Genomic DNA, 14,269 nt, shown 5'->3' on the forward strand with positions numbered 1-14,269 from the left:
ACTCAGCCCACGTTGACTCACTTAGCGATAAAATGACAGGTACTTTCCCTTTTTTCTCTGAGAACTGGAAAAATTAGGCACGCCATTCCCCTGTGCCTGCCGGCTGGTTAACTGAGACTCAGCACCGCGCTCTCGCTTCGGCTGAAAGGCAGACCGAGGGCAAAGGCCCGGGGCCTGTCCCGGTCTGAAGATCAGACCAGGCGTTTCCTGCTCTGGGCTTGAAGGCCAGAGTTGACTGAAATGAGTGGATATATGTAAAGTGCTCAGCACGGTGCCTGGCAGCTAGTAGGTGCTCAATAAATGATGGCTGTTTGTTGCGGGGGTGGGGTGGGGGGGTGTGCAGGGCTAGGGGAAGAAGGTGAAGGGATTAAGCAAACAAAAAACCCATAACACACTCCTCATAGACACAGACAACAGTATGTGGATTAGCAGACGGGAAGGGGGTGGGGGGAGGTAGAAGAGAGTAAAGGGGGGCAAATGGTGATGGAAGGAGACTTGACTTGGGGTGCTGAGCACAGTGCAATAGACAGATGATGTGTCATAGAATCGTGCACCTCAAACCTTTGTAATTTTATTAACCAATGTCACCCCAATACATTCAATAAAAACCACAGCTGTTGTTACCACTGTGGCCGTTACCGCTAAAATGAACAAAGCCCATACCACCTCAGCCACTCTGCGGGTCTGAGCCGGTATTTGCTGACGGTCTGCTTTCTCCAGCACCCCTCCCACCGCGTCGCTCATCCCGCGTCCCCAGCAGCCAGCACAGCACCCACGTCACGTGAGCCCACCAGCCCATCGTGACAGCTCAAAGGGAACCAGGCTGGCGAACGGCAGTGCCCTCTTTCCAGCGGCCCCGACTCTCTGGCCCGAACCAGAGCCTGTCCCTGGGGAGACGCTTGGGGACAGGCCCTCCTGCCAGCGCCCAGCTCCCTGGCCCCGGGGCCGGCCTCGGACACACTGCGTCACCCAGTTCCCCCGCCCCTGGAGGAGCCAGCGCCTGAGCCGGGACCACGCTGGGCCGTGGAGTTAGGATTCTGTGCGTCAGCATTGAATTTTACACGCACGGCTCGGTCGCAGGTGAGACCTGAGCGTTTTCCTCCGGGATGGAGGTGATTTTCAGCAAGGACAGGATATGTCTTTGCTAACCACACGGCAACCCACACAGCAGTCAGAGGACAGGGCTGCCCATCCAGAGGCTCCCTGTGGGGCCAGAGCGCTGGGAGGCCTCCGCCTGCTCCCCTCTCCATCCCGGTCACAGGAGAGGCACTGGACTCAGAGTCCCACCGGGGGCCGAGAGCAGCTTCCGGATAGAATTCCCTGAGGTTGTCTCCCTCCCTCCTCCCTCCATCCCTTTAATTTCCTTTTGCCAGTGTGGCTGCATCAAGTTCAGTCTTACAGTTAATGCAGACATTTGCAAATAAGAAGCTTTTATATACTTATTCCATCCACCACTTACCAGCCGCCTGGAAACTCAAGAGAAGAACAGTCCCTGTTCTAGGACGTCCCCTTCCTACAGGGAGGGGAGCCCCTTAGGTTCTCAGACTCACCCCCCTGGTTCGAGGGAAGAATCAGTTCACATGGCTGCTCCCTCACCCCCAAACAAGGCACGGAGAGCTCTCCTAAGGAGGGGATGGTGGCCAGGTAGGCTGTTACATTTGAGACCTATTTCCTCACCGGAAAAGCCGGCGTGGCTCCGTGGTTGAGTGTGGACCCAGGAACCAGGAGGTCACCGGTTTGAGTCCTGGTCAGGGCACATGCTCAGGTTGCGGGCTTGATCCCCCGTAGGGGGTGTGCAGGAGGCAGCCGATTGATGCTTCTCTATCACCGATGTTTCTATCCCTCTCTCCCTCTCTCTCAAATCAATAAAAACATTAAAAAGTATTTTCTCTGTTCGCATAATTGCCCCCGGGCAGGTACTATGCAGTGCTGTGCGAGTCCCAGGTCAGAACAGTCACCCGCCCTTTCTCACTGCAAGATGAGCCCGGGAACTGTGCCTGTTGTCCTTGTTGGCGACTTTGCCGGGAGGTTTGCCCCCAGCGAAGCCCCTGTGCCAGGTGGGGACGGGTCTCCTGGCTCAGGGGGTGACTAACTTCTCCCCCACATACAGCACCGTCTCCGGCGCCCGGAAGGCAGCGTGGCATGGTCATGGGGACGCGGCAGGGGACCGAGACAGGCCCTTTCCTCGCCGGCCCCGCGCTCAGCGGCCTACCTTTCTCTCCTTGTCACCGTATTCGATGCCCAAGGTGTCCATGGCCCGGACGATGGCTGCCAGGGACTGGATGGTGTTGCTGTAGACGACGGGCTTGTACTGCTTCACGTCTTCTCCCGAGAAGCCATCTTCGTGGATGATCCTGGAGAAAAAGCACACACAACCGATGAGTGCGCCTCGGCCCCGGGCGAGAACGCGCCTATGGAGCCCCGGCCGCCCGCCCTGCGGAGCTGGCTGAGGGCCGGGTCTGATCCAGGAGCTGAATTACTGAGCCGCTGCATTGGGACCATCGGATCTGAAGGAAAAATCTACCCGAATTACTGAAAATTCACCTGAAAAAACAGAATCGTGGGAAAGAAAGGCAGTCTTTTTATACCCCCTACACACGCGAGCAACGGCCGTCAGCAGGTGTGGATCATACTTGAACGCGCTTAGCACGGAGGGCACGCACGAAGCACCCAATCAATGTTAGCTCTCGTGCTTTTAAGCAAAGCTCAGGGTCTTACCTATCCACTCAGGACTGTAGGGCTTCCCCTCTGTGCTAAGTGCTTTACACGCACCGTCTCATTTAAGATTCAAAACAATCTTAGGAGATCAAAACTATGATTTCCCACATACAGGGGAGGAAACTGAGGCTCAGAGAGGGCAAGCCACTGACCCGAGGTCACACAGCTGGCTGAGTGTCACAGCGGCAGTCGAGGCCCTGCCTGTGACCACCAGGCCGGCCGACGCTGACAGGCAGGGCTGCCGCTTCTGCCCTGGGAGCCCAGAGCTTCATACACAGTGAGCATCAGAGCACTTCCTGCAACGCCAGCCCGCGGAGGGTGAGGCCAGGCACGGGGTGTCTGGTTTGAGGCTGGAGAAACAGCCCGGGTCTGAGTCCGGAAGGAGACAAGGCCAGGCCTGGGAGAGCAGGAGGGAGGCCCCGGGACACCTCAGCGCAGTCAGGAGCATCCTCCTCTACAGGCTGAGTGACAGAGTGCAACGTCCCGTCCCGGAGACATCATCTGAGCCACTGGATCCAGCCATGCCTGAAGCTAACATCGTCCCTTCACTGGTGAGCGATGGACGCCGATAATTCCTCCTTACTCCTGTATAAGCTAGTAGGACCTGAGTTTGTCACTTACAGCCAATAGCGTCTGAAGCATGTTTTGGATGACAACCATAGTCAGGGGTCATCGCTGAGTAGACTTGTTTATGAACCTTCTGTCTTTACCACCAGCCTGTCAGCCCTTGGACTTCAGGTGATCACGCCGCAGTTTCCCCCTTCCATACCACCTGGCACCGGGCTGGCCCTGGGCAGGACTCACAACTGCAGGAGCCGGGAGTGCACAGGGGCACAAGGCCACCCCTCTCCGAGGAGCTCACCGAAGGATGCAGACGTGTGTGTGTGTGTGTGTGTGTGTGTATGTGTATGTGCATGCCAGGGTGGGAACCCACCGGCGTTTTATGCCTGCAGAGCCAGGGCAGCAAAGGGAAGCCGAGCTGGATGCCCACCTGGAACTCAGGGCTCTGAGAGGTGTTGCAAGCCCCCAAACCGGAGGAAAGACGGGGAGCGAGCCAAGGCTGACTCTGCCGGCCTGAGTGCCGACTTTGGACCGGGCCGCCCGCTGGACTCTGGAAACCTGGCAACGCAATGGGGAGATCTCAAGAGGGAGGGAGAGCGGCACCCAGCCCCGCCCCCCGAGAGGGGGGCCATGGAGGAGGGACCCCTGGCCTCCCTCACCTGGGCTCCCCTTTGCTGCCTGGGGCCCTGCAGGGGCCGGGCGTGGGCTCCCTGTGCTCTCTGCTGCCCCTCCGTGGGGGCTGCGCTCGCCGCAGTGAGGCTCCCAGACACAGGGCCTTATATGGTCATGGAGCCACGGGCTGGGCTGGGGAGCTGGAAGGGACCTTGGAGGGTCCAGCAGCCACTCTCTAACCACAGATGCCTCTGAGATTGTGACGAGGGCAGCCACACACAGCTTTGCCCCCAATTTCTGGTGGTTCAAGACTCACAGAGCCTCCGCTGCCGGAACACGCCGCTTTTCACTCTCCGCTTCCCGGCAGGCCCCTCCTCTGCTTCCCTGCCTGCACCCCCACCCCCATCCTCCACAACAATCGCTTTAAGAATCTAGGTAAAGGGGGCGTTTCTACAGATAGACTTGAGCCCTAACCGGTTTGGCTCGGTGGATAGAGCGTCGGCCTGCGGACTCAAGGGTCCCAGGTTCGATTCCGGTCAAGGGTCAAGGACATGTACCTTGGTTGTGGGCATATACCCAGTAGGGGGCGTGCAGGAGGCAGCTGATCGATGTTTCTCTCTCATCGATGTTTCTGACTCTCTCTCGCTCTCCCTTCCTAACTGTAAAAAATCAATAAAATATATAGAGACAGCTGTGTGACCAGGCCTAAATGAACGGGGTGCTGGGAGGGTGGCGGGGGGCAGAGATTATCCACGTTTTAAACAACTGGCTGGGCAGAGGTAAGATGTGTGTGTTTTGCTAAGTAATCCTAATCCTGGTGGGACCGGGATTTCTGAGTTCCCAGAGTTCCCGAGAGCAGAGGCACTGAGACCGGAGGCCCTGATGGGGGGTGAGGAGCTCTGCTCTCCTCCAGGGATAGAGGCTAGAGCTGGAGCTAGCCTTAAGGGTCCTGCCTCCTTCAACCCCTCCTCCTCTCGTCCTCACAACCGACTGCTGCGTGTCAGGTAGACTTCCTAGAGCACCCAGAGACAGGGGTGAACAGGACAGACACAGCCCCTGCCTTCAAAGGACTCACGGGCTAGTAGGGGAAGATAGGAAAAAAAGAAGTAAACAAACAAGTAATGTTAGAGTAATACCCACAAGAAGGGTAGTTAATGATGGATGGGGGGGGGGAGGGGGCAGAGTTAGGAGTCAGGAAAGGAGGTGACATGTAAAGCTGAGGCCTGAATGATGAGAAGGAGTGGACCTAGCATTTATGTGAGGAAGAGCACTTTGGGCAGAGAGGACAGCAAGTGCAAAGGTCCTGGGGCACCTTGTGTTAGAGCAGTGGTCGGCAAACTCATTAGTCAACAGAGCCAAATATCAACAGTACGACGATTGAAATTTCTTTTGAGAGCCAAATTTTTTAAACTTAAACTTCTTCTAACGCCACTTCTTCAAAATAGACTCGCCCAGGCCGTGGTATTTTGTGGAAGAGCCACACTCAAGGGGCCAAAGAGCCGCATGTGGCTCGCGAGCTGCAGTTTGCCGACCAATGTGTTAGAGGAAGGATGAGGAGCCAGTGGGGTTGGAAGAGGGGGAGTGGGGGAAAGGCCAGTGAGGGCAGCAGAGACCCAATCGCAAAAGACGATGCACCACTTATAATTTTTTCTTAACACGCATTAAAGCAGTCACCTATTGAAAGAGAACAACGCCCAGCTGTGTACTTTCCCAGACCATCTTGACTTCCCATGTGGTTCTGCTCCACGTGTGGATCCATTTAAAAGGAAGCTCCCCCTCTCTTCCCCGACGTCTCCAGGCCTGATGGAGGCCTGTTCTGGGAACACTCCTGGATGCCAACCCACACAGCTGAGCAAAAAAGGAGCAAAGAAAACCCGCCGTCCGGCAGCCATCGTCCCACCGCCTGGAGGGAGGCTCCGCCCACATGCTGGTGTCTCTCACAGTCCTTCTACCTGGGAGCCCACTGTGTGTTGTTTCTCCTGAAATGAACTCACACTGCGTGGCTCCGTGTCGCCCAGCAGCCGTCACTGGCTGCCGGGTGGCCCATTGTCTGAATGGGCCCTCAGTCATTCAACCCAACCCCTGCCAGGGGACATTGCTTGTGGATGGAGCTCTTCCCAGCTTCCACCAGCTGCGGGGGAGGCTGCCGGACCGTCAGCCCGTTCCTCCTAAGGAAGACAGAAAGCTATACTCCCGGACGGAACAAGCCAGAGGCAGGGCGGGCCCCGGCCTTGCGGGCTGGGCTGGGGTGACGCGAGCAGACAGGATCTCTCGGCGATTTGAGAAGAAGAGAGGGAAGGACCCAACGGAGAACCAGCTCCTTCACTCCGGGTGAAAGTGTACGGCAAGAGAAAACACGACTTAAAAAATAAACGAGACCCCCCTTTAGTAATTAATGCTCTATTAAAACACGATAGCCCGATATTAGAGCCATAGAGACTACAAGGGACTTTACAATAATAGCATGAGGCGGGCCACTCCCGAGGGGAACGAGGGCTGCAAAACCAGAGGTGAGTCCTGGGGGCAGTGACTTGCAGAAATCTGTTCTGAAGACGCCGTTTTTAATAAGGGGGAACACGGGCCAGAAGCAAAGACGCCAGCTGCCAGCTGTCAGCAGACGGAGCCAGGGGCCAGGCCGGGACTCGTGGTTCCAGGACAGAGCCTCTGCGCTGTTATCTGCGGAACAGCGTGGCCCCTGCCCTTTCCCGAGACTCTCGGCGCTGGTGGTAGGGGTGGGAGTGGACGTGCGTGCCAGCTCCCAACCTGCGTGTGCGTGTGTGTGTGCGTGTGTGTGTGTGTGTGTGTGTGTGCGCGTGTGCCGCTCTGAGAGCGAGCTGGCTTCTAGGCTCTGCCTTTTTCCCAGGTCTCAATCCTGGGACCCCGGCTTTGGATGACAGAGATCCTGCCTTGGCCTTGGAGGCAGAAGACTCAGGTTCTTATGCAATTTGGCCGCTGACAAGCATCACACCCCCAGGCGAAGTGGGCGGGAGAAGGCCCCTCCGGCCAGCCCTCCTCGGTCAGCATTGTGGGCCTCGGCCTGGGCCCCCCTCGGTGTTACCGGAAATCCTTCGAAGCAGCTCGGCCAGCCTCCCCAGAGGAGCCCCTTGGTCCCCCAATCCACCCTCAGCTTCCAGGCGCTGGTCCTGCCCCTGCCCGTGTTTCCAGGAGACACTGCCGCTTTCCGTGGTGGCAACACCATCACGTCATCACTCCCGGGGCCTCCCGTCTGGTCTGGGCTCTTCCACTGACCAGTGGGCGTGAGCTTGGCTGTCACGGGGCCTCCGTGGCCGCTTCCTGTGCGCGCTGCCCCAGCTCCTCGGACAGGCCGCTGTCGGCTTTGGGCCTCGGTTGTATCAACTCCCTGTGGTCACTGTTTCGCTCCGGTTAACCAAGCTCCAGGGTCAGGTCTGTCTTTGCCAATGTCGTCTTGTTGGGATACAGCAGCTCACAAAACACGGGACAAATAACCAAAGGTGCTCTTGGTGGACCAGACATTGAGATGTGCCCCGCCGGTTGTAGCTCAGGGTTGAGTGTCGACCTATGAACCAGGAGGTCATGGTTCGATTCCCGGTCAGGGCACAGGACTGGCTTGCAGCTTGATTCCCAGTGGGGGGTGTGTAGGAGGCAGCCGATTAATAATTCTCTCTCATCACTGATGTTCCTATTTTTCTCTCCGTCTCCCTTCCTCTTTTTTTAAAAAAAATATTTTTATTGATTTCAGAGAGGAAGAGAGAGGGCGAGAGAGAGATAGAAACATCAATGATGAGAGAATCATTGATTGGCTGCCTCCTGCACGCCCCCTACTGGGGATCCAGCCTGCAACCTTGGCATGTGCTCTTGACCAGAATCGAACCTGGAACCCTTCAGTCTGCAGGCCGACGCTCTACCCACTGAGCCACACCAGCTAGGGCTCCCTTCCTCTTTGAAATCAATTAAAAATATACTAAAAAATACACGTATTAGGTATTTCAAAGATTTCTTAGGGTGAAAGAAACAAGGTTGAGACGCTCTGAAATGAGGACCTGTACACCTCACTGAGCTCACGCTCTGCTCACCTGTCACCCCTCAGACCACGCTGGCTCCAAGAGGGCCCGTGCCTCTGCGATCCCGTCTTTACCCGGCCTTGTCTTCGTACAACGTCGACCACTCCCTGAGACGCATACTTACTGCCGCGGTGCCTGCTTCCTCCTATGCCCAGAGTTTCAGGGGGCAGGGACCTTGTCTGCCCGGTTCACGGACCACAGCCCCTGAGCAGCGCCGTGAGTGTTGGCTGAATCAAACAGGCGACTGCGCAGCTAGGAAGCGACGGGTCGGCACACGGCTCCTTCCGTGAAGGCAGGCGGCCTTTCCATGGTGGGTCGGAAGGAACACACCTTTCCCCGACCCACCACCGTGCCCTCTCACCCCTGGCTGCCTCTCCCGCCTCCACCGTGGTGCTCAGTGGCTTCCCGGGGGGCCCGGGACCTGTGCCTTTTCCCCAGCGATACTCACTCGCCGGCGTGCGTCACCCCCTTTAACCCTCACCGGTTCTCACGGGTTTTCTCAGGGTCAGGACACACCGCCACCGTACGTTGTCCGTTCCACACTCACGTCTGGGAAAATCCAAAAGCCGTTCTTTGAAACCCAACCGTGAAGTTCATTGGTGATGTCGCCAAGAGATGAGAGTGCGTTACGGCTCCCCGGCCCTTTTCCCTTCGCCTATGCAGGGACCCGCGTGTTCATTAGACACAGCGAAGGCCCAGGAGTGCGGCGGACTGGTTCAATGTCGATGCCACTGCCTAAGCTAAGCACCGTCCCTGCCTTCCATCTGCGTGGTCAGGGCAGCTGTGGACTGCCCCCCGCCTTCCGCGGACACAATGAAGTGAAGCATTCCCATCAGGGCATTACGTCTAACGCACGCGCGGGACCGCACGTCGGGGGGCAGAACGCACCAGCAAGGCGGCCGGGCTTCGCTCATCCTGATGGGTCCTGGGGAAAGAAGCGCTCCCTGCCTTCCCGCCTACAGTGTTTGTTCAGTGTTCACGTTCCCTGCTCGCTGGCCCTGCATGCGTCCTCACGAACACGGGGAAGAGAGAAAAGGCCGCGAGAGCGGCTGCCTCGGGCAGAGGCCTCACAGGCCAGACCCTCACCACCCCCAGCCACCTACCCCGCCTCCTTTTCTGATGCCGGGTGGACAGGTGCAAAGGCTCTGCCATCAAGCGGACCCGTCCGTGGGCGGGCTCCCGCCTGGGCTCCTGCGGGCTCCCTCACCGCTCACGGCACGACTCGCCCAGGGGTGGGGGTGAGCTTCGTACCGGCAAAGGGGGGCTGCTTTGGCCTGCCCGGCTTCTCTTCTCCTTCCCTTGGAGAACCACCTTCCTCCCACTTTGGGGACTCTCTCTCCCGTAGCCTCAGTTCCAGGGGGGAGCCCCTGACCCACACCTGGATCCAGCCAGTGCAGACACACCTGGATGCAGCCGCGCCTGAAGCTGCTTTAACACCACGCTCCTCGGTGACATGAGCCCACGTGCTTCCTTTTGGGCTTCGGTCACCCGGAGGCGGGTCGCTGTCCTTAGCACCCAGGAGTTCTGAAGACCGCGGAGGCACCGCACAGTCCTCCAGTCTGTTTGGGAGGACAGCGGCAGGCGCTGGCCTAGCCCTGTGGCCTTGCTGAGCGGAAAGGGGGTATCTGGTTACTGTGTACCTTCTGAGGGCCCTGAGGGTTACAACCCTGCGGGGGGGGGGGGGTGTGTGTGTGTGTGGGGGGGTGTGGGGTGTGGGGGGGGGAGGGGGGAGCATCTTCGGCTCCAAAGCCACTTCACAGGCCAAGTCGGCCTGGGGGCATTTTCTCTTGAAGACATTCCAGGGACCAGCAGCTCCCAAAGTATTGTCCGCTGCCCAATGCTCAACAAAACCAAACCCGAACAAAACAAAACTCCGCACAAAACACACCAAACCAACCCCAGACGTCACTGCCCTTGCTTCTCTTCTGGATTACAGACAGGCATCCTGGGAGAGGCGCTCACAGGCTCTTGGTTTCCCCTTCCTGTTCTTTTTAAGCGAGGACTTGTTTTTCTGCTTTTCAGCACGTGACTGGGCAGGGAAGGACACGAACACGCCACCACCGACCTCCAGGGCAGAGGGGCACGAAGAACCCCGGTTCTCCGGGCCAGACCACTTGGCACGCACGCACGCACGCAGGGGACGGCTTGGAGACCTGCCCCAGGTGCCGGGCCATCCTGGGTGAGTGTTTGTTCTGAAACAAAGGGGCAAACAGAAAGCACCCTTCTCAGCTCCCGCGGAGGAGCGTTCAAGGCCAAAGGCACAGACCACAGAACGGGGCTCCCTGGGAAATCACATTTCTCCCACCCTCTCGGGGGAACGCTTGTGGAAAAGTCTGCCACAAGCAAGTCTGAATCCACATTCCTCTCCAGGGTCACTATGTCTCCCCCAAACCAAACGGCAGGGGTCTGTTGCCACATCCGTTTTCTCTGGACAAACGGGGCCACGTGCGCACTCAGGCGGCCCCGAAGCTCCTGGATGGCACCCTGTGAGCCACATTCTTCTGGCTCCTTCTGCGTCATCCCTTTGTTAGGTCTTTGAAAGCGAGTGAGAGAGAATTCCAGGTGAGGGCATGGCCTGCCAGACCAAGAGAAATACAGCCACAGAGACACGCAGCAGCCCCCGCCCAGCCAGCCTTCCTTCCCCCATGCGGCCCAGGAAGGGTGCCAGTCTGTGCGGTGAATGCAAACAGCCCCGGCGTGGCCTCCCGGGTTCCCCACCCCGGCCTTTCTCAAGCAGATGGAGGCTCCTCATTAATAACCACGATGCCATGGTCATGGCCCAAACAGAGAGTCCATAAACACCACTTTGTGGGCTCCCTCATCGATTGCCCTTTCTAGGGATGTTGGGGTGGGCAGTGTTCTGCCCCAGGCCAGAGGCATCCACTGGGGCTGCAGGGGGAGCAGACCCAGCTGTGCCACTCTCGGCCTATTTTTGCCATCACTGGGGTCGGCATGCAGGGATCGGGGCTCAGCGGATGGCTTGGAGCATAAGCAGTACCCGAGCCCTCCCTGAGGCCTGAGCTTCTGCAGAGGAGGAGGAGGGGGAGGAGGAGGAGGAGAGGGAAGGAGAAGGAAGAGGGAAGGAGGAGGAGGAGAAGGAGGAGGAGGAGGAGGAGGAAGAGACCTGCTCTGGTCCAGTGGCTGCAGCTGAGGGATTCTGAATGACCAAGCCTGAGACTGGCTCCCACTGGAGACAAGCCGTCTAAGGAGGGCGGGCCTCTCAGTCCGCCATCCTGAGATCTGCCACTGGCTCAGGCCTCCTCAGGAGGGATGCAGGGTCCAGACCAGAGGAAAACGCACACCGCCTATGGTCCGAACCCTCGCTCCGCACGCTGCTCAGCACCCTGTAGTGGGGCTGGGGCTGGGGCTGGGGCAGAATAGTAACGGCCACAGGGGGCAGCTCTGTGCTAAGGTCTCCGTGGACATTCACATACTGAATTCTCCCGACGACCCTCGAACTCCCCTTCCAGCGTCCGGCCTTGGTAAAGCTATGGAAGTGGGCGTGCAAGCGTCATGTTCCAGAGGAGGAAGCTGGCCAACAGGGGCTTCCCGAGCTGCCCCAAGGCCATGCAGCAAGAAAACACAAGGACTCCCAAGAGCCCACGCTCCTGAGCCCTCTCCGGACAGCCCTCGGGCCACGTTTCCAAGGAATGCTGGTGGCCGCAAGCCTGTTCGGAGGAAGGAGATCAGGCTGGCGAGGGAGAAAGCCCCTGACCAATGGGACAGGAGGAGAGAGACATTTTCATATTAAGAAGGGGTACCAACAATCCGGAGGTTTCTCTTGCCACCCTGGTCTCTTCCATGAGATGCTTATGCCTCTTTCAACACCTTCCCAGCTCTAGCCAGTTTGGCTCAGTGGACAGAGCATCGGCCCATGGACTGAAGGGTCCCAGGTTCCATTCTGGTCAATGGCACGTACTTCGGTTGCAGGCTCAATCCCCGGGCCCTGGTCAGGGCATGTACGGGAGGCAACCAATCGATATTACATCCATATTTCTCTCTCTGTGTCTCCCCATTCCCTTCCCGTGTCTCTTAAAAAAAAATCAATGGAAAAACGTCCTCGGGTGAGGATTCATAAACAAACAAAAACACCTCTGCAGCGTCATAGCTTGATCCTCGTCCAGTGAACTCGCTGCCCTGCCCTTCTGCACTCCCCCTCTCCCTGCGTCTCAGCGCTGTCACTGGGCTGGAAACCCCTTGCAGGCAGAATCCAGCTCAGATTCCTGCGCAGAAAGCCAGACACGTGTTGCTGAAGGAGCGGACAAGGAGCAGATGGATGGAGTCTGTCCTGGGAGACCCTGACTCTGCCATGTGTCCCCCACCACGGGAGATTTCTGCTTACCATCACCATAGCCAACTGCTGGACCACTGTCCTAAGTGATTTCTGCATAGACTGCGCTTTACGCTCCAACGTGCACGCGGATCAGGATGGCCTAACCGCGGGGCCAGGGACCAGGGGAGACGGTGGGAGGGGTAGAGAACACACACCATTTTTCGGCCTCCAAGGTGGACACAATATGAGCTCCCAAGAGTGACGTTCAACTCAATAACACTCTCAGCCCCTACTAAGCGCAAGGCAAGGCTTTTGACAAGGAGGCAGCATCCTGGCATGTGAGGCTAATGGTGCGCTCGGTCCCGTTTCGGTTCCAGCAACTGACGGGCCTTCCTGCAGGTGCTGCCCGAGGCCTCCTGCACAGCCCCAGCGGGGCCTTGCTGACTCACACGGATCACAAAACACCCCGGGGCTCTTCGGCTGGAATGCGTCAGCAAGTATCCCGCCCGGACCGCTCTGTCGTTCCAGGCCTATTACCATGTCCTGAGCTCAGATAACGGACCCTCTGAAGCCAGGCATGTGCCTGGCCGCGCTTCCCACCATCAACACAGCTCTGTGTACTGGAGTGACCTTGACTGCGATGTGTACGTCAACGTGAGAAGCACCGACCGGGCTCCGGGGGCTAGAGGTGCCAGGGGCAACCCTGGCCAACTGCAGACTGAAACCTCGCCAGAGCAGGCCTAAACCCTTACTTCTCTGAATGGAGAGACAGGACTCCCCCTTCCCGCCCCCTGTGCCCTCAGCACCCCTCAATCCTGTGATGGGGAGGGGCTGCCCGGAGGCTGTGGGCATGGCAGGGCCAATGTGTGGGAGTCTCTGACACCAGCCCACAGGGAAGCTCCGGGGACACGGCGCCGGGTCTCCAGGATGGCGCGTCCCAGGACTTCAGGAATATCCAACACGACCACTCACGTTCCTGAACACAATGAAGGCGAGAGGGCTGAGCGAGGCCTTTGCAGTCCAGCCCGCTGCCTCCTGTGCCGTAGACGTGGTGAGGGGCTTCCTCAGCTGGCTGGTGAGCCACTGCCCGGGACGGGAACCGACACCCAACACTCCCTTAGCTTTGACGAGCATTTTCGCAGATGGTGTTTGGACAGTAAGCACCACTCCCAGGGATTAAACATTAACTCTGTACCAGGCATTTATGTCTGTGTTCCCATCGAATATTCGCAACACGTCTCAGGGGCAAGTAACACACGCATCCCCATTTTACAGAGGCCACTGAGACACAGGGAGGTCAGCATCTGCTTGGTCAAGGTCTCTGAGCCGGAAGCAGCAGAACCGGGGCCCAAAGCAGGGACCCTCCGTAGCCTCTGTCCCAGGAGCCTGGGCGTGGCCCCGTTTTACAGTCTCGGGGGGTGCATGAGAACCTTAGTGAGGGGTGGCCCACTGTCCCACTGTCCCAGAGCAGAGGCCGCAAACCGGCCATCTGCAGCCTGGACTTGGGCCAGAGAAAGCTGTGTTTTGTTTGGCTTGTAATGGTCTTGAGTTTTTGGTTTAGTTTTTTTTTTTTTTTAAATGGGAGCAAATGTTTATGGTCCAGGAGAATTCTCACAAAAAGATACTGATCTTCTGGAAAAAAAAATAAAAATCGGACATTCTTGGTGGATCCTGTGGCCAGGGCCAGGGCTCTGTAGTGACCCACAGGCCCCTGCAATTCACAGCCCTCGGTCTACTGCCTGCTGGCTCTGTGGGCACTGTGACCCCTCAGAGAGCCGGCTCCTGGCATGTTCCTAGTAGAATAAGCATCTCCAGCACGCTGGTAGAAAAGAAGAGTGCTATAAACTAATGGCAGATTTTTAAATATTTTGGTTACCCTAATAAATACAGGCAACCAGGAATTTGACAGGTCCGGTGAATCTGGAACATTCAGTGTGAACCATGCTCAAGCCTGTGTAACGGTCCAGCTTGCTTCCATCTTGCAGCCTCAGGGGAGGATACACGCTCACCCCCCGCCCCCCTCCCCGCCCAGGATCCGACAGGTTGCACGGCTAACCAGAAG

At 57.9% G+C, this 14,269-nt stretch overlaps 1 protein-coding gene across 2 annotated transcripts in view; it reads right to left on the reverse strand.

Annotated features, from left to right (window-relative positions):
* The window catches only part of GNAO1 (G protein subunit alpha o1), a 120,670-nt gene that overhangs the window by 42,580 nt on the left and 63,821 nt on the right, over positions 1–14,269 (reverse strand). For both annotated transcript variants that reach the window (XM_079799665.1, XM_079799664.1), the window contains one exon: positions 2,213–2,354. In XM_079799665.1, coding sequence (XP_079655791.1) covers positions 2,213–2,354 — 142 coding nt within the window. The remainder of the gene's footprint in view (positions 1–2,212; positions 2,355–14,269) is intronic.

Source organism: Cnephaeus nilssonii (assembly GCF_951640355.1).
Source record: "Cnephaeus nilssonii genome assembly, chromosome: 20".
NCBI lineage: Eukaryota > Metazoa > Chordata > Mammalia > Chiroptera > Vespertilionidae > Cnephaeus > Cnephaeus nilssonii.